The following is a 25072-nucleotide window of genomic DNA, read 5'->3' on the forward strand; positions in this document are numbered from 1 at the left end:
AATATGTTATCCTTATCTAAAATGAAAATAAATCTAGGGACTTTTCTATTAAAAAAAAACTTTTTATTTGCAAAGAAAATAAATGCTCTAGATTAAACAATTATACTTTATAGAAGAATAACTCCAAAATTTTAAAAAATCGTATCACTATTTAAAATGTATTTCTTTTCCATTTAAAATCAAAAGAGATGAAAAAAGAAATAAGCAGGTCGTAGCCGCCGTGGTAAATTACTGCATGAGAGCCGTTGAATGAAAGACGTAAGATCTTTATAGAGTAATCTGCAAAAAGTATCTCTGTGAAATCTTTAAATAGCAAAAAACCATTTGTGGTGAATAAACTAGCAAAAATCTTCTTGTGAAATTTAGTTAAAGGCATAAACTTCTCTGGTTGACTTTCGTCTGGCTCACACGCTGGATGTGAGGCTAGTATAGCTAATTTTTTGACGTGAAATGACGAAACTGTTCCTCAATATATATATATATATATATATATATATATATATATATATATATATATATATATATAAATTAAAAAATTAGTAAACAGTTAAATTGAAAAATTATTAAAAAATTTGGTAACCAAATTAAGTATAGATTTTTTTAAATACAAAATAAAGAAATACATAATAATGGAATTTAAGTTTTCTTTTGATGTATGGATAATTTAAAATATATATACAAATTATCTGATAATAAAAATAGATATAAAAGACCTCAGTGTACTTTTCTAATTAAAATATCACAAAAATAAAATAATTAAAATATTTATACAATATAAGAATTTATTAATTGCAAAACATTGGGGGTATTTGTGTCTTTTTATATCAAGTCAACGCTTAAATGAATAATGGGCTGAGTGTGCTATTTAAATAATTTTATAGGAGGAAGTTTGCTAGTTTATTTATCACAGAAAAGTTTTTGCTATTTAGAGATTACACATGGGTAATTTTACCGTTTACTCGATTTAGATATTTATAGAGGATTAGGTTGATCACATTTCTTATCAAATAATTACTATTATTTTTGTTAAGTAATGTTTTGTTTTTATTCCAATAATTGTCAGCATAAATAAATACCTAATCCAAGCCGCCTGGAATATTTATATAAAAACAGTATTTATTTTTTACAAGTTGCAATTGGAATTTGGATGCAGAAACAACGTTATTCAAAATGATTAATACATGAATAGTCACTTGCAAATATTATTCAATAATTAAATACATATTAACTAGGGGCGCGAGTTGAAACAAAAATTCTTAATGCCACCGATTTCAATTCGAAAAATTTCGACTTTATAATAAATATCTTCACTCTGATACCCGATATTACCATTTCCGATTTCTCCGATATTTTGTTGATTGAAATTGGAATTTTATATAATTCTTTTGAAATTCCAATTTTTCTATCTAATTTTGATATCCGAAAATAATTTTATTTTATTTTATTTTTTCCGACATATATTAAACTAAGTCTATAAATATGAGTAGAGCCTCTTGCTTTATTCGCCATGCACGAATTTACTAATCAATTAGTAAACACCAACACACAACCATGGCTTCTCTGGCCCTTTCGTGGTCAAGCGCCGCCGCCTCCTCCCAATTACCTTCCCCGTCAAATTCCTCCCTCAAGACACAAACCCGCCGCTGTAATAACATCACATGCAAATCCACCAACAACGACAAAAACACGGAACCCACTCCGAAACTCGACAGAAGAAACCTCCTCCTCGGAATCGGAGGCGTATACGGCGGAGCAGCCCACCTCCTCTCCGCCGATAATCCCCCGGCAGCGTTCGCAGCTCCGATCACATCTCCCGACATATCGAAATGCACCACCGGCACAAACCTCAACACCCAAAAGCCCCTGGACATCAACTGTTGCCCGCCACAATCCGCTGAGATCATCGACTACCAACTCCCGCCGGTCACCAAAATGCGGTACCGCCCGGCGGCACACCTCGCCGGAAAAGAGTACTACGCCAAGTTCGAGAAAGCCATCGCCCTCATGAAAGCCCTCCCGGCCGACGACCCCCGGAGCTTCATGCAGCAGGCGAACGTCCACTGCGCGTACTGCAACCTGACTTACCCGCAAACCGGCGACCCGAAACTGAAGCTCCAAATCCACAACTGCTGGCATTTCTTCCCATGGCACAGATGGTATTTGTATTTCTACGAGAGAATTCTCGGAAACTTGATCGGCGACCCGACTTTCGGGCTGCCGTTCTGGAACTGGGACAATCCCGCCGGAATGGTGATGCCGGAGCGGTTCGCCGTTCATGACTCGCCGCTGTTCAACCCGCGGCGGAACCAGACGCACCTGCCGCCGACGCCGACGGACCTCGCGTATTCCGCGAAGTCGCCGACGAATCCGAAGAAGATAATCCCTAATAATCTGACGATCATGTACGGCGAGATGGTGCGGAACGTGAAAAAGCTGGAAGATTTCTACGGGGCGAAGTACGTGGTCGGGACGAAACCGGATCCGGGTCCCGGGTCGGTGGAGCGTGGGTCACACACGGCGATGCACGCGTGGGTGGGTGAGAACACCGCCAGCGGAGAGGATATGGGGAACTTCTACTCAACAGGGCGGGACCCACTTTTCTATAGTCACCACACAAACGTTGACCGTCTCTGGACTATATGGCGGAACCAGAGATCAGGGCCGAAGCAGCCCAAGGATTTCCCGGATTCTGATTGGCTGAACGCCGATTACCTATTCTACGATGAGAACGCGCGTCTGGTGCGCGTGAAGAACAGCGACACTTTAGAGAACGAAAAAATGGGGTACGTCTACCAAGAAGTCGACCTCCCATGGCTGAAAAACCGGCCGACGGCGCGTGTGACGAAGTCGAAGGTGGCGGCGAGTACGGCGGCGCCGCCGCCGGAGACGGTGTTTCCGGTGAAGCTGGACAAGGTGGTGAAGGTTCTCGTGAGCAGGCCGAAGAAATCGAGGAGCAAGAAGGAGAAAGAGAACGAAGAGGAGTTGCTTGTGATCGAAGGGATCGAAGTCGACACGGCGAAGTTTGTGAAGTTCGATGTTTTTGTGAACGACGAGGATGACGAGGCGGCTGATGAGCTGGACAAGGCCGAGTACGCGGGGAGTTACTCACACGTGCCGCACAGGAATTCGACGACCGTTAAGACGAGGATTAGGTTAGGGCTGACGGAGCTTCTAGAAGATTTGGATGTCGAAGACGACGACAAGATTCTCGTTACGTTGGTGCCGAAAGCGGGCGGGGAGGATATTACTATTGGTGGTATCAATATTATCTATGCCGACGATTGAGAGTTGTTTGTGGGAAGTTATATGCTGCGTACACCGGGTTATTTACATCGGATATTTATTAAATGTAGATGAGGGTTTCATTAAACAATTACCCGGTGTTAATAAATCAGGTGTAGCATAGAATTTCCAGTTGTTTGTGTGGTTTGGATCTTGTTAAGTGATATTTATTGTTGAAATGAAATTGAAATTTGTGTAATAATGTGTGTTTGGCCATTGTTAATAAGAGATTTCTCTACACTCACCTACTAGATGTCCCAATAACCCACAGTAAGCGCAATACATATGATTTCCTTCATATTCAACCTTCTGCCACCAACCATCATCCTTCGATATTCCGATGAAAATTGACTCCGGCAGTGGCTGAGCCACGTTAACCTCAATACATACCCTAGCGTAGTGAGTATGTGTGAATGCTAGACGATCTATTAGCAGAATAGGAGCTTTTAATTTTTGGTTTTTCAATTTTATCCCTCTTTTGTGACTTTCGTACTTTGTAATAGACTGTATAGGGTTTTTCTTTCCCCGTTTTTATTCCTTAACATTTATAGGGGTACTCTTTTCGTGGTGTAGGCCCAGAAGGTTTTTAACGAGGCCCCCTTGTACTTTCAAAAGTAATTAATGGAATAAAATTTTGGCCAAGAAAAAAAATAAAAAAATAAAAAAAATAATAAGAGATTTCTCCAATTGTTTTTAACTATTTTTTTCCTTCATGTTTTTTTTTGTGGATCGGAAGCGAACAACAATAAGTTTTAATTTTTTGATTTTAATTTCAAAATTTTTTCCAAAATATCAATTTTATTCCAAAAATTATATTTGTTATTAATACTTTTAGATATTTAATCTATATTCAATATTATTTATACACAAGTAAAATATACTTACTTACATGGATATATTAAATTAAAGTTGCATGACAAAGAAAAAAAATGTAATTTTTTTTAAAATTACTTTGTATGGTTCGAGCAGATAAATGGTTTTTTTCTTCAAATGTATTTAGTTTTATTTAAATTCATTTTTTTAATCTGTAATTATATAAGTAACATGATTCAAAAATTTCTAAAACTTACGAATCACTTAAAAAAAAAAAAAAAATTAATTTTAATGATGTGCATCTTTAATTTGTCCAATCTGCTTAGTGGTGGAGTCGAATCACTAATTTCTTAATCAGCAATAATACATTGCACTTGGTTTTGTAGAATATAATATGGGGTCCATAATAACAAATTGTTATGACTAGAATACAGTTAGTCTCACTTTTTATTATATATAATTTATAATTTGTGTACTTTTTCTTTATAAAAATAAATTAGTGCATAGTTCATGAGGGTCTCCAATGTTTATTCGGTAAAATCGTACCAACTATACTAGAATTTCGGTAAATTAAAATTTCAGTACACCAAAAATTTATACCGTTTATCTAACCGAACTATTCGGTTCGGTACGATTTTTTACCAAATTAATTCAGTTTTTTCGATTTGATATCAGTAAAACTGAAACTATATATATTTTCTTATTCTACAGAAGGTAAAAAAAAAGATATTTAAACTAATTATTCTTGAATTTGGCATTCAAATTTCAATAATCGATCATAAATAAAAAAAAAAATAATTATCAATAGTCTAATTTGTAAATAATGAAAAAAATTATCAATGTATGAGTATTGTATAATTTGTTATAACATTGAAGGATTTAAAATAAAAGAAAAATATATATTAAATATTTTGTTATTTAGTATGTACACTATACCCAACATCAATACTGTACATTGCATCGAATACCGAAATTCAAAAAAAATTACCAAATACCGAATCGAATTTCGGTTAGGTATTTGGCACGTAGCGAAGTTTCAGTTCGGTACAGTTTGATCGGTTTACCGACCGAGTGAACACTCCTGCCTAAAATCTTACAATCCATTAAGCACACATAATGTGCGTGTGATTATGTAGTGATCGACCGTTAAAATTCTCCTGATATAAATAACACGAAGTAACATCTAATTATTCTTATAAATTTATAAATGTCAACGTGTAAGATGTAACCCGAGTGTGTCCAAGGTGGAGTGACAGCTGGCTAGCCGCCTTCTTGCAAAACCCACCTTATAATATACTTTGTGACTTTGTCAATTGTGTTAGGTTGAACTGACGCCATGATAGTGCTATTCTTTGCAATTAACTACTTGAAAAGTCGAAATTGACTATTAAGAGAGGGCTGCTAACTAGTAATAATTGTATAATTAAACTTTTATAAATTAATAGTTAGGATTAGTAAAATTCTTTAATTTAATGAAATATTAAATTATCGAACTAATAATTTAGTAGGTGATGGAGGCCATTTTGACAAGGTTGGGCTGGGCTCAAGAAAGTGGGCTGAAGGAGGAAGCGGACGCTAGACCTGAGGAGTTTTGTACGAATTAGCAGCTTAAAGGGGGCCTTATGATGACGGGCTTGGGAGTTCACAAGTTGCATTTAAGGATGGGAGCTCGCAAAAGGGCTAGTCCTGGGAGAACTAGATGACGAGCTTGCCTCAATTAAAGTGATGAGCTCGCCTCAGCTCAAGAACACGTGCGACAAGGTGCGAACTGCACCGAAAGACTTGGAGAAGAATGAAAGTAGATATTTTATATAAGGAAAGGAGACATAATTGGCTTAGTTAAGAAGGAAATGTGTAATTTAGAGATGATTGGCATATTACAAGCTGATGATGTTATAAATCGATCACCTCAAGTAGTTGAGGTAAAAGAAGCTGGGAGAGCAAAGTGGATCACTGCTCACGTGCTAGATGGTCCTGAGATATCTGCGAACAGAGAAAACGTTGATTAGGCTGGGGGTTGATCTGGAAACCCCTCCGACACTCAAGTCAGACGTGCGGATAGTAGAAGTAGTTTAGAGAATATGAATTGTCGAATTGTCCAGATAATAGGGCGTATCTTTAATAAATGAATTAAATCGTTATTTATACCTTGTCGATTGGGCTGAGATTAATTTGTTGGGCCCAAAACCTTATTTGAAGGTGATTGGGCTTTCGTAATAGTGTTCTTCTAAATCGGATTCGTGGTCCAGTAGATAGAGAGATTGTAAGCTTATTGGGTTGACCCAATTAGGCATATCACACGTCTTTTGATAATAGGAAAATACCTAGAATGATTCACCTATATAAACACTTGTAACAACCCTAATTAAGGTTACGTTTTACATCAATAATAATCATATCTCTCTAAACTCTCTCTACTTCTCTATATTCCGTCCACTGTTTTAACGCCACCGGTCTCTAATCCAACGGGTGTTGAACTTTCCGACGACTTAACGAGTAAGGTTTATAAGGAGATCTTGAGGGTGCGGATTTCGAGCACCATCGGTAGGGTTTTACTGAATTAGGACCGAAATAAATTATTATTTAAAGGAGATTATTAATTTATCGATGTCCTACTGTAACAAATTTTAATGTCTTGACAAAAAACATCAAATATGTTTCCATTTGACATAAGAAGAACATTTAGAGAGAGAGAGAGAGAGAGAGAGAGAGAGAGAGAGAGAGAGAGAGAGAGAGAGAGAAGCTTAGCACTACTTTGTTACTAAAAAAAATATGCGTCACACTATTTTTTTATGAAAACGTACTACCACAAGTTTGTTCGTGAAATTTAAAATATGTTGAATAACTCATTCACTATGTTGTAAATCAATCTACTCTACTGATTTGAATCGATCAACTAAGTTAAAATAACTTGATTCGACTTGTTTAGGTTAATTGACTCAATTGTTAATATATTCACTCAGCTTATTCAAAATAGCTGACTCGAGATGGGCATAGATAGAATGGGAGAGATGGCTGAAATCAGTTGATTTTTAGTGTAAGTTGATAAATTATAATTAGAAAAATTTGCAAGGGACTTAGCTCGTATAAAAATGGTGTTTATTGTCATTACCTCAAATTAGGTCGCTTAGTGAAGAAATTCTCACTATTTTTTCCTTAAATTAAAGGTTTTGTTAATGAGACCCCCTCTTATTTTTTTAATAGAACTTGATCCAGTTTGTTATTTGTAGCCTCTTAACTTTTCATAATTATTTTTTGAGAAAATGATGATTTTATTGGGCATATATCGCCAAAGTCTGGGGAAGAGAAGTCCCTTCACTGAAAGTAAAGTTTAACTTCGTGGCAAGAACATGTGCCAAAGAATTGCCGTTACGCTTAATAAAAAGAAAGTTACATGAATCAAAAGATGCAGTAATAGTTAAGAGCTCCTCAATATATGCTCCAAATGAGGAGGAAGAAAGAACTCCGGCTTTCAAGGCATTGATGACATTTAAGCAATCCCCCTCTAAAATGATCGAGTTCCAACCATGTAATTTAGCCAGTGCAATAGCTTCAAGAGCAGCATGTGCTGCACAATCTACCGCCTTTGGCCGCCCCGGAAATTTACGGACAACCCACCTACAACACTCTCCTCGCCAGTCTCTAGCTATCATGGCCACTGAATAAAAGTTATTGCCCACGGGAATAGCTGCATCGAAATTCACTTTAATTACTCCTTCATGGGGTGGAGTCCAGGAAGTTTGAAATTGAGCCCTTGGAGAAGCAAACTTTGACAGTTGTGCTTGCTGGTAAGCGGAGAGATAAGCCCAACACCATTGAACCAATTCTTCCTCCGTAATCCCTTCCTCTCCATGTATAGCCCTATTCCTTACCTCCCATGCTTTCCGAGTAACAATAAGAGCCAAGAGAAAATTGTTCCCATTAAGATTGTTGTGCATGTGATTGACCCACTCCCACATAGAACATGTCTGCTCAAGAGGTTTCGAGTGGAAAGGTGATGAGTTCCAAACCATCCCCATGCCGCCGCAGTTTTGGAGAGCATGGATAACTGTCTCCACAGCTGCTCTGAATCGAGAGCATATTGGAGATGATGCCACCTTTCGCCGCCACAATTCAGCGCCAGTGGGTAGTATCTCCGAACATGCCCGCCATAAGAAAATACGAATTCTCGGAGGAAGAGGAATCTCCCAAATAAGATTCCATCGCCGAACATTTTCGCCGCTGCTTGAACCATCTTCTCCAGATCCAGCTCTACTCAAATAACGGTCGTTCGACAATATGTTGTGGTTGCATGATCGGACTGTGAAATGCCCAGAATGAGTGTAATGCCATATCCATCTATCCCGTGCAATTCTACTACCAATTGGGACGGACATAATCCTCTCCCTGTCCACATGCCAAAAAACCTTGTCAATGAGTTGAACCCTCCATGTCCTAGTATCTTGGTCGATTAAATCGGACACTTGATCGGGATAACTTGAGTCCATAGGTCTTCGCGTAATAATTTTAAAATTTCCGTCATCGCATAACCATGGATCTGCCCAAATTGCCGTCTCATGTCCGTCGCCAATCCTTCTTCTAATTCCAGCAGTGAGAAAAGGACGAGCCTTTCGCAAACTTCTCCAAGTAGCTGACGGGCGTGTACCAACGCCTGCTCTAAAAATATCTCAGTGTGGAAAATAACGAGCCGTGATGATTTTGGAAAGGAGACTATCCGATTGCGTTAATATCCTCCACAACTGCTTGGCTAACAATGCATAGTTGAAACTTCTTAAATCCCTGAATCCCATGCCCCCTCTAGACTTCGGAATGCAAAGATTCTTCTATGATGTCCACGCCATTTTCCGCCCCAAGCCTCCACCCCACAACTTTTCATAATTCTATTTTACCCTTATTCTAATTTCCCATCCCTCTTACGGTCTTACCCATTACCTATATATTGTTTTATTTTCTACATTTTTCTTTTGTTCTTTTTAATAAATTAATTTCTTAACAAATTTTTTTTTTTAATAAATTCAATTTTTTTAATAAAATCAGTTTTTTTCCTAGCATACCTGCCACATCATTAAACAACTACAAATTTCAATAATCAAATACAAATACAATAATCAATTACAAAATTCGAATACGACTACAATTTATAACAAAAATAACTATAAAACACCTCAATCTAACTACAAATTTTAGGAACCAACTACAAATACAATTTATAGTAATACACTACAATTTTATCCAACAACTACAAAATCTTCAAACCAACTACAAAATCATCGAAATCAACTACAATATATTGAAACCAACTACAATATTATCGAAACCTACTATGAGAAATATTGAAATCAACTAAATCACCAAAACCAGCCAAAAAAAAGCTGTAGTTTGCCACGGCGTCGGAACTAGACCGCCCATTTTTCGTCGGCAGAAACAACTAAATGAAATCCGTAAAATCAGCAAAATCCCACGGCGTTTCAAGTACAACGACGAGCCGCCCCAGAGGCTCCTCCAGCGCCACTCCCCAAATCTACAACCTCCTCTTCCAATCAGAGCTTATGAATAAACATAAATAAATTGTTCCAATACCTGGACGAAGTATCAACAATTATTTTACAGTTTTATTCATATTTATATGTTTGCAATTAGTAATATTGTAAGAAATTGTCTTTCCGGAATGGTTAGTACTCTACAAAACCATTCGAACACCCCAAGTTCGACCTCTAACCATTGCATTTTTGTGTTATTTGCACATTAAAACTTTCGGGTCCTCGGATCGACTCGCGCCCAGGAGTCCCGTTGGGTCTCGGGTTCGCAAAATCAAGACCCGAAACCGACCCACGCAAACTGGGGTCCGTTTCCACAGTGTTCGGGTTGGACCCGTGGCCATGTCTAGACAATAGTATTGTTGGAAAAAAAAAGTCAACGCATGAGACATGCGGTCAAAGGTTCAGGAAAAAAAAATTCTGAAAAAAAAAAATACTTTTTCAAAAAATTGTGAAATTGAGAGTTTATGTGATATATTTGTTAAAATTGAGGGTCAATGCGCAATAATTACTACATTGGGACGTTATGGATGAAATTTATGTGAATTATATTGTGAGGGGCATTTTGGGCAAGATACAAGTTGATGTGTATTAAAGTCCTAGTATTATAGTTCGTGTTTTTAAGAACGTTGTTGCAAATGCACTTTTGGGCATGTTTTTTTATATGTACGTTTGTGCATGTCTATTTGAGCGACTGTGCTTGTGCATGTTTGGTTATTTGTACTAATGTCCTAGGATTGTAGTTTGTGTTTTCATGATCCTTTTTGCGAATGCACTTTTGCGTGATACTTTTGTGTTTGCTTTTGTACTTTTACTTATGTGCGTATCTTTTCTAGCGAGTGTTTTTGTGCACGTTTCTTGATGCGCATTCATTTCCTCGAACTGTATTACGTATTTTCATGATCACTTTTGGAATCCAATTTTGACCATGTTCGAGTCCGAATTTGGAAATTTGCCATTAGACAGGAATTGTAGCCAGTTGAAATAGCTTTCTAATGCCGCCGGAACCAGTTGATTTGGAGTCCATATGAGAAAGTTATGCTCGACTTCGTGGACACTACCAAAGAGGTTCAGGGATTCTCTCTTCTAATTTGATTTTATTTTCCTAATTGCAACTCTTTTCTTACTCTTTGATCATTTTTGCTTCCTGGACACCTAATTTTCGATTTGAACCTATAAGATACCAAATCCACCAATTAAAACAGAAATATAAATTAATCCAAATAAAAATCCACGTAAAAGTAAACGTAGAGTTTTACTTCTACACTCCACTGTATCTTTTTTATCTAGTGTTTTTGCTGTTGTTTGTTGATGCGTATTAAAGTCCTAGTATTGTAGTTCGTGTTTTTAAGAACGTTGTTGCGAATGCACTTTTGCGCATGTTTTTTTACATGTACGTTTGTGCATGTTCATTTGAGCGAGTGTGCTTGTGCATGTTTGTTTATTTGTATTAATGTCCTAGGATTGTAGTTTGTGTTTTCATGATCCTTTTTGCGAATGCACTTTTGGGTGAGTAATTTTGTGCATGCTTTTGTACTTTTACTTATGTGCGTATCTTGTCTAGCGAGTGTTTTTGTGCACATTTCTTGATGCGCATTCATGTCCTCGAACTGTATTACGTATTTTCATGATCGCTTTTGGAATCCAATTTTGACCATGTTCGAGCCCGAATTTGGAAATTTGCCGTTAGATAGGAATTGTAGCCAGCTGAAATAGCATTCTAATGCCGCCGGAACCAGTTGATTTGGAGTCCGGGTGAGAAAGTTATGCTCGACTTCGTGGACACTACCAAAAATGTTAAGGGATTCTCTCTTCTAATTTGATTTTATTTTCCTAATTGCAAATCTTTTCTTACTCTTTGATCATTTTTGCTTCCTGGACACCTAATTTTCGATTTGAACCTATAAGATACCAAATCCACCAATTAAAACAGAAATATAAATTAATCCAAATAAAAATCCACGTAAACGTAAACGTAGAGTTTTACTTCTACACTCCACTGTATCTTTTTTATCTAGTGTTTTTGCTGTTGTTTGTTGATGCGTATTAAAGTCCTAGTATTGTAGTTCGTGTTTTTAAGAACGTTGTTGCGAATGCACTTTTGCGCATGTTTTTTTTACATGTACGTTTGTGCATGTCCATTTGAGCGAGTGTGCTTGTGCATGTTTGTTGATTTGTATTAATGTCCTAGGATTGTAGTTTGTGTTTTCATGATCCTTTTTGTGCATGCTTTTGTACTTTAACTTGTGTGCGTATCTTTTTGAGCGAGTGTTTTTGTGCACGTTTCTTGATGCGCATTCATGTCCTCGAACTGTATTACGTATTTTCATGATCGCTTTTGGAATCCAATTTTGACCATGTTCGAGCCCGAATTTGGAAATTTGCCGTTAGACAGAAAACTGTAGCCAGCTGAAATAGCTTTCTAATGCCGCCAGAACCAGTTGATTTGGAGTCCATATGAGAAAGTTATGCTCGACTTCGTGGACACTACCAAAGATGTTCTGGGATTCTCTCTTCTAATTTGATTTTATTTTTCTAATTGCAACTCTTTTCTTACTCTTTGATCATTTTTGCTTCCTGGACACCTAATATTCGATTTGTACCTATAAGATACCAAATCCATAAATTAAAACAGAAATATAAATTAATCCAAAATAAATCCACGTACTAAATTGTATATTTAGTTCAGTAAACGGTATGAAGTGTTGGTGTAACGAAATTTCGGTTCGATTTTACCAAATTAAAATTCCTAAATTTACCTCTGCAGGGGTCTTTTCGTAAGATAATACATAATTAAGGGAGGTGACTGTAATTACCTAAATAAGAGGAAGATTTTCGTAATTTGACCATAACTCGGTAGCTGACCGTAATTTGCCTAAGTTTTTATCATTCAATGGGCCTTAGTCTAATAATCTTAAGTATGTGAGGTTAACTCGTTTCGAAAAGAAATAAATAATAATAAAAAGTCAAGGAAGTTATAAAATACACCATTTTCATGTGACAATTCAAGAATCTCACAACAAAAGAGACACTCTCCACCTTTTTGAGAAAAAAAGATCAAAGAAAGTTTAACTAATAATATTGATGCACACAAACACACACACACTATGTGTGAGTGAGAGAGAGAGAGATAGAGGAGGAGAGAGAAAGATCTCGTTTGAAAACAAAAGACAAGAGAATTGAAAGTGAGAAGCTGGGAAAAGATACTAGTGTCGTCCAAGTTGGCACTTCCCAAGATTTTCATCAATAATGAAAACTTTGTTTAAAATTACTCTCTTGTCCTCTTTCAAACCTTGCGAAATTACTTTCTTGTCCTCTTCCAACCGCACGCTCTCTCTCTCTCTCTCTCTCTCTCCTTTTCCATTCCCAACAGTTGCTACTTTTGTACCCATGTTTTTATAGTTTCAACCCTTTAATTCAAATTTTCAAAACATCTCTCTCTCTCTCTCTCCTCTTTCACTCTCTCTCTCTCTCTAGCCTTTACTTGGTGTCGGTTAAATGCACTATGCGTACAGTTTTTACAACTTCTCTCGTTTCCCTAAAAGAGCTTCTCTCTCTCTCTCTCTCTCTAGCCTTTATAAAATAAACATATGTATTCATAATATAAATGCCATTCAAACTTAAAATTCCATTTCTTCTTCCTCTTCTCCTTTGTTTGATCGTCCAAGAATAACATAATCAGGGTAAGATGTTTTATGTTATATATATATATATATATATATATATATATATATATATATATATATGTATTGTATAATAGTATAAATTATTCTGCTACTTTTGTGGATTTTAATGATGTTGTGGGCTTATTATTTTCCTTGCTGTATGTTTTCCATTACAGACATCTGTTTGTTCCATTTTTATGTTCTTCTGGTGTGTAATAAAAAAAAATGAAAAATTCCTTGAGGATTTTATTATTATTATTATTATTTTTATTATTAATTAAGAGGACCTTTGTTAACAATATTGTTTACTTTATTAATTAATGGGCTCAACGCTAATATCAGTTTGAAAATAAGTCAGGTGAATTTTTCATTTTTTATTTTATTTTATTTTGTTTGATATTATTTTATTATTGATAAGAAATGAATTTTTGGACTGAGCAAAATCACATCTTTTGATAATACTGTTATTTTGCATGGCTGCAATAAAGTGTGACTGTAATAAAGTTACTTTAACTTTTTTCAATAAGCAGAAATTAAAGCAGCAGAGCTGTCTTTGTTGTTCTGACAATGTTTTCTCACTCTCTAAAAAAAAAGAAAAAATTAAAAATTAAAAAATATTCATAGCAAATTGTAATAACTAATATGTACGTGCAAACTTATCTCAGCAGGTTCATCGCGGTTGCATTCACATAGTTGCTTTAATTGAAGAAATAAAATGCCTCGATCAAGGTAATTTTTATTTTTTTATTTATTTTTTAATTTGCAATATCTAAATAAAATATAAAATCTGTGTGTGTGAATTTGGATTGATTTTGATCATTATGATATATTGTACACAATAGATCCACAGAAATGCCACAACGGCAATCATCTCTGCGGGGCCCACCTAATATCCGTACATCGTCGAGCTCCGATTCGGATCCGCTACATCACCGGCCACGAACCGAGAGGAGTCCGAGGCTATCGAACGGTCGATCCCCTCGCATCACCTCGCAATCGGAGCCGTTGAATCAAAAGAAACTCGGAACCCGAATCTCCGATTTGGAATCTCAACTCGGTCAAGCGCAAGACGAGCTCAAGTCGCTCAAGCACAAGATCGCGGCTCAAGAAGTACTCGACGACAAATCCGAGGATCTATCGAAGAATATTCCTCGAGTATCGAACAATGAAGATGAGGGAACTGACGTTTTCGAAGTTTCGGTAGAGAAATTAGTTGTGGAATCTAAGTTGACCGAATCTCCTTTAGATGACATAAATTTGGTAAAGTCAATGTTGGATGAGAGAGAAAAAGAATTGGAGTTTTTCCGAAAAGAAAACGAGAACTTGAAGCGCCAGCTGGACGATAAGTCGATGAAGTTGTCGTCGTCCGAATCGGAGATTGAGGAAATGAGTTTGAAGTTGAGGAAGGCCGAAGATGAGGTGGTAAAGAGTAGAGTAAGTGGGGCCCGCTTGAGCGAGAAGCTAGATGCTACCGAAAAGGAAAAGGAGGAGCTAGAAAACGAGATGAAGAGGCTTAAAGTGCAAACGGAGCAATGGAGAAAAGCGGCGGAATCTGCAGCGTCGGTTTTGGCTGGGGAATTGGAGATCAACGGTAGAGGAATATCGGAGAGATGTGGTTCGATGGACAATAAGTATTACGGTCGTGCATTTGAGTATGAACACGAGGATGCTTTCGGCGGTGAAAAGAGGAGAGTTTCGGGTATTCGAATGTTTGGAGACTTGTGGAGAAAGAAGGGCCATAAGTAGAGTGTTTTTCACAATGATATTTAGGAAAATGGTTTTGATCTCTTACCATTTTTGCATGTGTTTGTTTCTAGTGTTTGATGTAATAAGACCTAATTCTCTTGGATTTGTTGTTTGATTGTATGTGTTTGAATGTATGTGCTTAGTGTAAAATGGGGTTTAGCTAATATGATTTTAGGATTTTACCAAAAACATGGCAGTTTTGATTTATCTAGGTAGGTAGTGTGCCTATGTTGGCATCCCAACACAATTTTGATTTTTTATTTTTATTTTTTTTATGAGATTAGGGAGTTTCGATGAAATACCGAACGATGCCAAAATTATAACTAGATTCCGAGTTTCGAATCACACTATTTGTTATTATACATTATGCTATTTTTTGTTTTATTTTTACGAGTGGTTTCAACTTTTAGTGCATGCGTTTCTCTCTCTAAGAGTCAAATTATGTTAAACTAGTTGTTCCAGGTCCAAAATGGACGGAAGCAACGATGTTTCACGCCCCAAATGGGAGTGGCTAATGGAGTTCCATGCCTAGAACACACAAGCTCCACACCCACATTCCTATTGATTTGGAATAGATACAATAGATGATTTGCGGTCGGAAACACATTTCCTATCTCTCTATCTGTCACAATTACGCCTAATCCACTTCCTTTTACGAGAAGCCTTTTTCAATATATACAATACCAATGTATAGTACTCTTTGTTTTCTTGGCGCGTAAATGCTAATGCAATAATTAAAAAAACTTCCACCAGGGTGACACCAATAATTAGAGATGGCAATGGGGCGGGTTTTGCAATTGATCTAAAATCATCTTCGGCTTTACATGATTTTTGGTAAACATTTCAGTAGTCGCATATTGCTCTTGCGAAATTTAATAATATTAGAAGTTTAAATATATATATATATCCCCGTAATGTTGAACTCCAACGACAATTGCATTTTTCCGTACCGATCCATTTAGTACTTTCCACATTTAAATTCGTTGACCTTACACATTTTATTCCATATCGATCACAACCAAGATGTATTCTAGTCGTAAGACTTCCAACGTTTAACGAAGATGTATTATAGTCGCAAGACTACTACGATATGTATACCATGACTAATTTGACCTAGATGGATATTAGCCCAATAGACCTAATTATGCACTACTTATAAGTTTAGGGGTTTGAAGTTAAGCCAAGCTAACTAATCCATCGAAAAAGCCCGTGGGAACAAAAAAATGTGAACTCATTCATATCGTTCAAGTGTTTAATTGAATTCTACAAATTTTATTGGCCCAATAATTGATTCGAGCGTTTGGAGGATAATCGTTGTGGCAACCTCGACGAGTCACCTAATGTTTCACTTTGTCGTAGGTCCACAAATGAATATCTAGTGTCGAACTACTTCAAGCTCGTCTATATATGGTGGTGACCCATCGCATTCCCTATTCTATCTATCATATCTTTGAGATGGCTTCCAAGTTATCCAACCTCGATCGAAGCAACATCACGAACGTACACGCATCAACAATCAATGTCTTTAACAAGTAAAATTTATTTCTAACTAGTTATTGTTTCGGGGTTCGGGAAAATCCAATACGAAGAGTAGAGATTTCGTGAAAAAAAATCAATCAAAGCTATACCTATCCCAAAAAAAAAAAAAAAAAAAAAAAAATCTAAGAATTTTCGACAATTAATAAGAAAAAAGAAAGAAAGATCAGGCAGCAATTTTCTCAAAAAGGCCCAACCTATTATCAGAAAGACGAGAAGTGTAGACAGAAGTTTTGTAGTCAAACCAAGTAAACTCATTGTACAAGCTGTCTTGATCCCCTTGAATTAATAAAGAAGGCAAAGGAGCTATCTTTTCACACAAAGGTGGTCCTCCAAAATAAATCATTGATATTCTTGCTTTTCTGCTGTTCGCCACAACTCTATGCCTTACACTCTTGAACCTCCCATTAGTCATTACCTGTCACACACACACACACACACACACACACCAAAAAAAAATTTAATTTTTTTTTTTTCAAAATTTAATAAAATAAAGAAGATCCTTCGAATAAATAAATTTTGATTTCCTAGTAAGTTGCAGGATGACAATGGAGTGAGTATTGCTATATACTGGAAGCCCGTAGGGTGTAAATCGAACGGATCAGAATTAGCCTTTTTGAAAAAGAAAAGGAAATACGATTTTTCCGAAGGTGAAAAACTAATTTCAATTACGTCCCAAAAGACCTCAGGAAAATCGGATGTAGGAATGAAAAACTTGTACCAAAGACGGAAAATAAATCAAAATTTTCGAAAAGAAAATCGGAAACTCATATATATTCCAACTCTGATCTAAATAATTTCGAAAAAAAATGGACGTCGTAATTTTGAAATTCGGATTGAAAGAAATTAATCCAAAATCAAAAAAATTCTAGATCGGAATTAGCATAAATTAGAAATTTCATTCCAATTTCCACCTCTAGGTACTCAGTTAGTACTACTGTGTGCACAATTTATTATACCTTTGGCCCTCAATATTTGCTAACAAGATAAATGTTATATATCAAATTCCCCTAGTTACTCAGTTCGTACTACTATAGGCACAATTTATTATACCTATGGCCCTCAATATTTGCTAACAAGATAAAATGTTATATATCAAATTCAAGGAGTAGATCGAGTACCCTACATAATGAGTTGAAATTGATTTTTTTTTTTTTTTTTTTTAATTATTTTTTGTATTATAAATAATTATTTATGCCAACAAGGTACGGGAGGGACAAATACATGTTGAAAAATCATAAAATCCGTACCCATTTCGAATATGGTGTTTAATACCAATCCCCACTTATATTTAATAAGTGTGGGTGTATATATGGTTATTGAGATGCTACACGCGATGAAATAATACTGGTAATTATTAAATATTGATGTAGCGAAATAACTTTTTACTAAACACAAATAAATGAGAGTGTGTGTAATTATGTGCAGATCAATAGTTAATAGTCTGGTATATTACATCGAATGTACGTACTATCTACTGAATATCTAGAGCAATTACAAATTGAAATATTATTTCTAGCTAACTCTAGATTTTACTCAATTTAAATATTTTATTGAAAAACAATAATATTCAATTTGAGATGAAATTTATTCACATTAAAAAAAATAAAAAATCAAAGTATTTTCTAGAAGCACTAATTGGTTGAAAATGAGTTGAAATAATTTATTTGGGGAGGAATCAAGGTAGGTCCATTGAATAATTAATTTATTTTCTCAAAAAAAAAAGAAAAAAGAAAGAATTATTTTTTTATTGTTTATTTAATTATGGAAAACGAAAATGAATGAAAGAAACGCGTGCAGGAAATAAGGGAGAAGTGATGGGCTCACAACACACTGTCCAACCGAAAATAATTCTTAGTCAAATCTAGTAAACTTTCACATCATCCTATACCCACACACGTTCTCATTTACGTGTAATTTCATATTATTATTTTAATATATATATATATATATATATATATATATATATATATATATATATATATATATATATATATATATATATATATATATATATATATATATATAAAATCATAAATCATCATGCAAATTATAATTATTTGGTATAAATAAATTAGCTAAATCTTGCATGTAAAACATAATAATTTAATCAATCATTATCACATGTAGAGGTATGATTATTTATTTATTTTATTATTATTATATTATTTTTTTCCTTTTGGAGTATGATTATTTAAACACTAGGTCAAATCTAAAAGGTTTTGAAAGTAACAGGGTTTATTGTATTCATCACTTTATGTTTACTCTAATTGTTATTTTTTATATTATTAATATCAATAACATCCCCTAATATCATAATATTTTTAGCAATCTACTCTATAAAATTTTAATATTTAGGAGTTGTGTACTAAAAATGAATTATAGGAGTTTGTAATATTAATAATATGGGGAGTCTTTTTTAGTAATTTTATATGATACAAGGGTACTAAAAAACAATGAATTCAAAGAAAAATATTTAATAAAAATAGAGAAAAAATATTCGAGTTTCCACATATAAGAATTATTTTTTAATTTTTCTTGAAATTAAGGAGCAAAATTGTTAAAAAGCCTTAATTGCAAAACTATTTTTCTATAAGAATTAGTTTTTTTCTAAAAAAATTTATATAAAAATATAAAGATAAAAAACCCTTCATGTAAATCCTCACATTTCAACTAATGCAATCCCACAAAAGAAAAATAAAATAATAATAATAATAATAAATAAATAAAAATAATATAATAAAAATAAAAATTAAATAATAATAAATTGACGGCGGGAAAGAAAGAAAGGAAAGCGGTGGTTACCTGCAACGAGTCGCCAACATTAACAAAGAAAGAATACTGATCCGGCGGCACCGAAATCCAATTCCCATCTTTCAAATATATTTCAAGCCCCGAAGTATCGTTTGATCTAAGCACTGAAATTATCTGCGGGTCTGTGTGCTCCCCGAATCCGATCAGATTTCGGCCGCCGGAATCTTGAAACTCCGGCGAGCACGATGGGTAGTAATTCAGCCGGAAAACAGAATCACTCTCCTCATCCATCAGCATCTTACTCAACACATCCCTCGCCTGAATCTTCAGCCCGTCGGCCACCATTTCTAGAACCTCGCACGCCATTTTCTTCACCGCCGCCACGTATTCATTCACCACGCATCTACCCAAAAAAAATATATATACAGCAGAATCTCGATAAATTAATAGTTGATAAATTAATAACCTCAATTAAATAATAGTTTTTCTCTGTCCCCGATTCGGTGAAAATGTGTTCAATTATTAACTCGCTCGATAATTTAATAATTCGCTAAATTAATAGAATTACGCTAGTCCCGAGTGTATTAATTTATAGAGGTTTAACTGTAATATGAAAAAAAAAAAAAAAAAACTAACCGGAATTTCTCGGCGGCTTCCCCGAAAATGGAGGCGAACTTTTGGTAATCGGATTGGGTATCGGTGGTCAAGAGCAAATACTCGACCAAGCCGACATCACCCTTGCGGCCGATTTTGTTGTTGCCGTAGCCAAACGGGTCGGGCGGGCCGGCTTTCGCCTTAGCCGAGAGGGGCAAAGAGAAGAATTTAAGAGCTTCGTATTCCAATTCCGCCATTAGTTCAATCGGGACGCCGTGGTTGATTACTTTAAAGAATCCGAATTCTTCGCAGGCGGCGACTAGCTTCGTCTTCGACGACTCGGGTGGTTCCGAGAGGTCGATCAATGGGAATAATGTCGTGCTAGTGGTGGTGGTGGCGGTGGTGGTGAACTGTTCCATTGGAGATGGTTTTGAGAGAACCACCATAATAATTAATTATGATTTCTTTATAAAAAAGAAAAGAAATGAATTTAATTTTTTTGTTTTTGTTTTTGGATGTGGGATAAGAGAGAATGGGAGAGAGATTTGTGTGATGGAAGGAGAGATTTTAGAGAAGGTTTATTAATTGTGAGATGAGCTGGAGAGTTGTGGAAGGTAGCTCAGGTATATAAGAAGGCATGGGGCTCAAGAGCTGCTTGCCTATTTATAGAGTGTTTTTGGGGGACTGTGTGTGTGTGTGTGTGTGTGTGTGTTGGGGTGAGGGGTCAATTTAATTTTTTATTTTTTTATTTTTCTCTTACATAAGGTAGTAATTTCCTTTAAAAAAAAAAAGAGTAATTACCATGCATTTCTTTCTAATAGAAAATGTTGCCTTCATTGTTAAATAATGCTAAATTACAACCACGATGTAAGATCGAATTACGAAAATCCCCTCCTGCTTGGTGAATTACAGCTACGTCCTCGTCTATGAATTTTCTTACATGTCAAATTTAACATAATCTTCTAGATTATGTGCAATGTTCTCTAATTTGTACTCGTTTTGTGCAAAAATACAGTTTCTGATGCACCACAATCTGATATTTACAAGCCGAAAAAACACATCTTATGATCATCTAGCTTCAAAATTTGGAGCTCGAATGAGATAAAACAGGTACAAATTTGAGAATATTCCATATAATCTAGAAGATTCCACTAAATTTAACACAGTAAGAAAATTCATAGTTGAGGGGATGATTGTAATTACCCAAACAAAAGGAGAGATTTCGTAATTTAACATTACCTCAGAGGTAGATGTAATTTACACTTGTTAAATATGATTTAGGAGTTATAGATTTATATTGAAAATAAGCTTAAGTTAGCACAAACGAAAAAAAAAAACATATGTTTTTAGCTTGGGTAAAAGTTAACCCCTCAAATTTTGATGTACTAAAAGTTTGTTACTATCTTTCAAGCATGCTTATCATTGTTCATGAGATGCTATATCTAGTATAATTTACAGTGTAGATTTGAATTATAGATCTATATAAATAATCATTCATTAAGCACTCGTATATACATGAGTATTTTTGTTAATAATTTAAGATCACCCGATTTATTTCATTAGCATGTAAAACCTGCTTAAGATTATATTACATTTCATTGTAATGTCGTTACTGAAGTCGGCCAAGCTAATTTGAAGTCACACAGTGAATTTGAAATAATTTAGTACTTCTGTAATTTACATTTTTGCACACATTTTTTAATAGGCCGTGGCTATATGCAATATTAATTTCATTCGTGCAAGACCAAATTAAAAAATATAAAATGTATAAATACTATAATACCCTTGCTTGTTAAAAAAAGTAGAAAAATCCAAATGTTCAATACCAAACACTCAAAACCACAAAATAACCTATGACAAAACCACAAGATCAACTCTCATCTTCTCCATCTTCCAAAACCCACAAAAATTTTCTCCTTCCTGCTCTATAAACCCACAAAACCTAAACATTCAAAATCATCAAAACTCAACAAATCTTACAAAGATAGCAAATATGGAGTCGGAACACATCAAAATAGAAGATTTTACGGTGGAAGAACCCAAGAAGGTGTATTTAGCTAGAATATCGTTTTTCCGAAAAAAAATCCGGCACAGATGCGGTCGACATGTACATGTTGAATTTGATAGGTAAAAATTGACACTGAGATGTCGATTTTGTAGTAGCAAATTCGACATTTCACAATGTCGACTTTTCTGCTATAAACTCGACATCTCAGGTGTCAATTTTTACCTATCAAATTCGACATATCGTTGATGTCGAATTTTTGGGTCTTTTTTTTCGACGCGTAAGTGTCGATTTCTAGTATAGTTTTTCGACACCTTGATGTAGATTTTTACAAATTTCAAATTTAATTTTTTTTCCTCTTTCTTTTAAAGTTGAACAAAATGAGAATTAGCATTTTTGAAGCATAGTTGGGCGGGTTTTGGTCGCTCATGATTGTGAGCGGCGGGGCTGGCGGCGGCGGTTGGCGAGGAGCTTGCGGTGGCGAAGCTTGGGCAGCGTTGCTGTGGCGACGGGAAGGGTTTCACAGGGGGGCTGGGTTTTCTCTTGTACGTTTTAATTTTATGTCTTTTTTTTTTGGCATTATTTGTTATTTGGTCTTGCATTAGCAAACAAAAGTCAATTTAATTTATTGGTACATTTGTCATTTCATTTTAATAAAATAGATTCTTTTGGAATCTTTCTCTAATTTAGTCTTGCACTAGTGTAATTAATATTGTATATAGCCACAACCTTTTTAATATCATAATAGTTGTTTGAAAGCAATGTTATGATAGTGAACTTTTGAAAATATTAGTAAATTTTCAAAGTTGAAAGTAAACTTATGAAAAATTGAGTATATTAACAAAATATGACAGTAAATTGATGGACTTTTGAAAAATGGTTGAAATTGGACGTGAACATACGGTATGTTTATACTTTATAGCAACAAAATTTTCTTATCTACGAATCTAATAAATAAGAAAAACTTGCATAAATATGAATTATAGAATCAAGTTAAATATCGTGATTTACAATCTATAATTTAATAATTTGATTCTTCTCTCAAGAACAATTTATATTCTCCGGATTTGATTACTTTCTTCAATAACAACTCTCTAGAGTCTCCCGACTTAATCTCGGATCAAATGCTATATTTTGAAGAATGTTGACTTGAATTTTATTGATGGATTTGGTCTTCCAACTTTCATGTTGTCAATGCTAAATATGTCAAATCCTATAACAAAACTTAAATCAAATTACTGTTTCGGGAAAAAAAAAAAAAAAACATTGAATCAAGTATTATATAATGTATATTATTTATAAGTGTATATTTTGAGAAAAAAAACAGAAATTTTCGGAATTAATTTCGAAAATTAAATCGAATAGGAAATAGGAAATTGTTTTTTTTTATATAATTCCAATTCCAATACAAAAATATCGGAAAAATTTACAAATCAAATTTCGGAAGTTGGATTGAAAAAAGTTGTTCCAAAATCGAAAATTTTCATATCAAAATCGATGAAAATTGGAATTTTTTCAGTTCCAACTTACACCCCTAGTCGCATCTATGCATCTCTGTTGCGGAACAACCATGATAAGTTGTTTTTCAATAAATAGAGGTGAGCAGTTCGAATCAATGAACCTGTTGAACCCGTCAAACTCGGTAAAAACCGTTCCGCTAGGACCGGACGAATAGATCAATCAATAGGATTGGATCCTGAAATGAAGAAGATCCGCGAATTTGGGTCTAAAACGGGTTCAACATTTTTTGATACCCGTGAATCCCGCCATGCCCTGCCATACAAAACGATTTTTGTTATATTATGTAGTATAATAAATTAATAATATATAATACATGAATAAAGTATATCTTACATGTCAACATTATATCTATAACGACGATATCGCATCGTTTTATCTATAATTATCTATTTTTATTTTAAATTTTGTCTTATAAAGCTTTCAATTTATTTACTATTTTTAATGAATTTATGGTTAAATCGTATTAATTTTGATTAATCTTGACATTTATCATTGATGTTATTCATGTTGGTTTCAATTTAAGATTTTACGTTTGATCATTCATTTTAATTTCTACATAGTTTCGCGTTAAACTTAAAAATTATTACAAAAAATAACATGTTTAAATTGTTAGGGGTTGACCTGTGAAGGTTGGGTCGTACTATAAACCCACCATGGACCCGCCTATCCTAAACCAGTCGAAAACCAAGAAGTTTGGTTCCTTAAAATTAAGAACCATCTGTCAACAGGACGAGGGCGGATTTTGCTAGAACCCACGGGTTTATGACCCGTTCACACCACTATCAATATATATCATACCATCATAGCAGAGGTTGCCCTTGTCCTCTATATATATGACACATTGTTTGGATCCAAGTCCTGTGATTCAAAGATAAATACGCATAAATTTATAGATTTTTTAGAGGTTCTTTGAGAGAACCCCTCAATATTTTCATTAATAGGAAAGTCCCAAACTATTTTGCATAATTTGAAATAAATCTACACTCTTTTCACCTTCTGTCTAATTCCGAAATTTGCCCTTCCACTATATTATCCTCCTTCTCCCATACTCATTTCTCCTTTCTTTTTATTTATTAAATTAATTTTCTGTTTTTAAACTCTAAAATAATAATAATAATAATAATAATAATAATAATAATAATAATAATAATAATAATAATAATAATAATAATAATAATAATAATAATAATAATAATAATAATAATAATAATAATAATAATGTAATAATAATAATTTCCTTTTTTATATAATTTTATATAATCTTTTTTTTTTTACCTTTTTTTTTTTTCTGTCAGGTGTATTAATCGATTATCAACTTAAGGCATAGTCGATTAAGGGATTGATTACCGAAATTGAGAATACATAACTGTTAAATCGATTTTAGATATCAACAAGGTTTTAAATCTTCGGTTTGACCAAATTTTGAGTTTGAATGACGTTTTCCGGTTTACTATGCGACTTTTTCACTTTACTCCGAGAGAGGCCAATGCAAGTTTTTGCACTAATTAAACCAACGTGAATAAAACTATCTCAAATTAATCATGTTCAATACACAAAGGTCTCAATTAGTTGTCGAAATAAGATTAGTCAATATAAGATTAAATAATCTAATGAAAATT

At 34.6% G+C, this 25072-nt stretch overlaps 3 protein-coding genes across 5 annotated transcripts; 2 read left to right on the top strand and 1 right to left on the bottom strand.

The window, feature by feature from the left end:
* The first annotated feature begins 1085 nt into the window (after positions 1-1085).
* LOC105970464 (polyphenol oxidase I, chloroplastic) lies at positions 1086-3481 on the top strand. The gene has a single exon (XM_012995291.2). The coding sequence runs from the start codon at positions 1552-1554 to the stop codon at positions 3283-3285; it is 1734 nt and encodes a 577-aa protein (XP_012850745.2). The 5' UTR covers positions 1086-1551; the 3' UTR covers positions 3286-3481.
* Positions 3482-13022: 9541 nt separating this feature from the next.
* On the top strand, positions 13023-15232 carry LOC105970445 (interactor of constitutive active ROPs 4). Of its 2 annotated transcripts, none has more exons than XM_012995267.2 (3): positions 13023-13315; positions 13963-14026; positions 14140-15232. In XM_012995267.2, the coding sequence occupies exons 2-3, from the start codon at positions 14013-14015 to the stop codon at positions 15041-15043; spliced, it is 918 nt and encodes a 305-aa protein (XP_012850721.1). In that variant the 5' UTR covers positions 13023-13315; positions 13963-14012; the 3' UTR covers positions 15044-15232. The 2 variants fall into 2 exon arrangements, with proteins under 2 accessions (XP_012850721.1, XP_012850722.1); XM_012995268.2 differs by having other exon boundaries at positions 13060-13315; positions 13966-14026.
* Positions 15233-16565: 1333 nt separating this feature from the next.
* LOC105970469 (gibberellin 2-beta-dioxygenase 1) lies at positions 16566-20585 on the bottom strand. 2 transcript variants are annotated; one of them, XM_088822371.1, is made up of 4 exons: positions 19970-20585; positions 19385-19736; positions 16777-16997; positions 16566-16671 (listed from the first exon to the last, which is right to left on the bottom strand). In XM_088822371.1, the coding sequence occupies exons 1-4, from the start codon at positions 20371-20373 to the stop codon at positions 16656-16658; spliced, it is 993 nt and encodes a 330-aa protein (XP_088678497.1). In that variant the 5' UTR covers positions 20374-20585; the 3' UTR covers positions 16566-16655. The 2 variants fall into 2 exon arrangements, with proteins under 2 accessions (XP_088678497.1, XP_012850750.1); XM_012995296.2 differs by having other exon boundaries at positions 16566-16997; positions 19970-20584.
* Between the last annotated feature and the right edge of the window lie 4487 nt (positions 20586-25072).

The sequence above is a fragment of the Erythranthe guttata genome, chromosome 8, assembly GCF_056151865.1.
Source record: "Erythranthe guttata isolate IM_541 chromosome 8, IM_541, whole genome shotgun sequence".
Taxonomy (NCBI): Eukaryota; Viridiplantae; Streptophyta; class Magnoliopsida; order Lamiales; family Phrymaceae; genus Erythranthe; species Erythranthe guttata.

Excerpts from the sequence above, each read along its gene's own strand:
- LOC105970464 (XM_012995291.2), top strand. The coding sequence starts at position 1,552 with ATGGCTTCTCTGGCCCTTTCGTGGTCAAGCGCCGCCGCCTCCTCCCAA.
- LOC105970469 (XM_012995296.2), bottom strand. The coding sequence starts at position 20,373 with ATGGTGGTTCTCTCAAAACCATCTCCAATGGAACAGTTCACCACCACC. Across the intron at positions 19,737-19,969 it reads GAAGCCGCCGAGAAATTCCG|ATGCGTGGTGAATGAATACG; the intron begins GTTAGTTTTTTT and ends TTTTTTGGGTAG. Across the intron at positions 16,998-19,384 it reads ATGTTGGCGACTCGTTGCAG|GTAATGACTAATGGGAGGTT; the intron begins GTAACCACCGCT and ends TGTGTGTGACAG.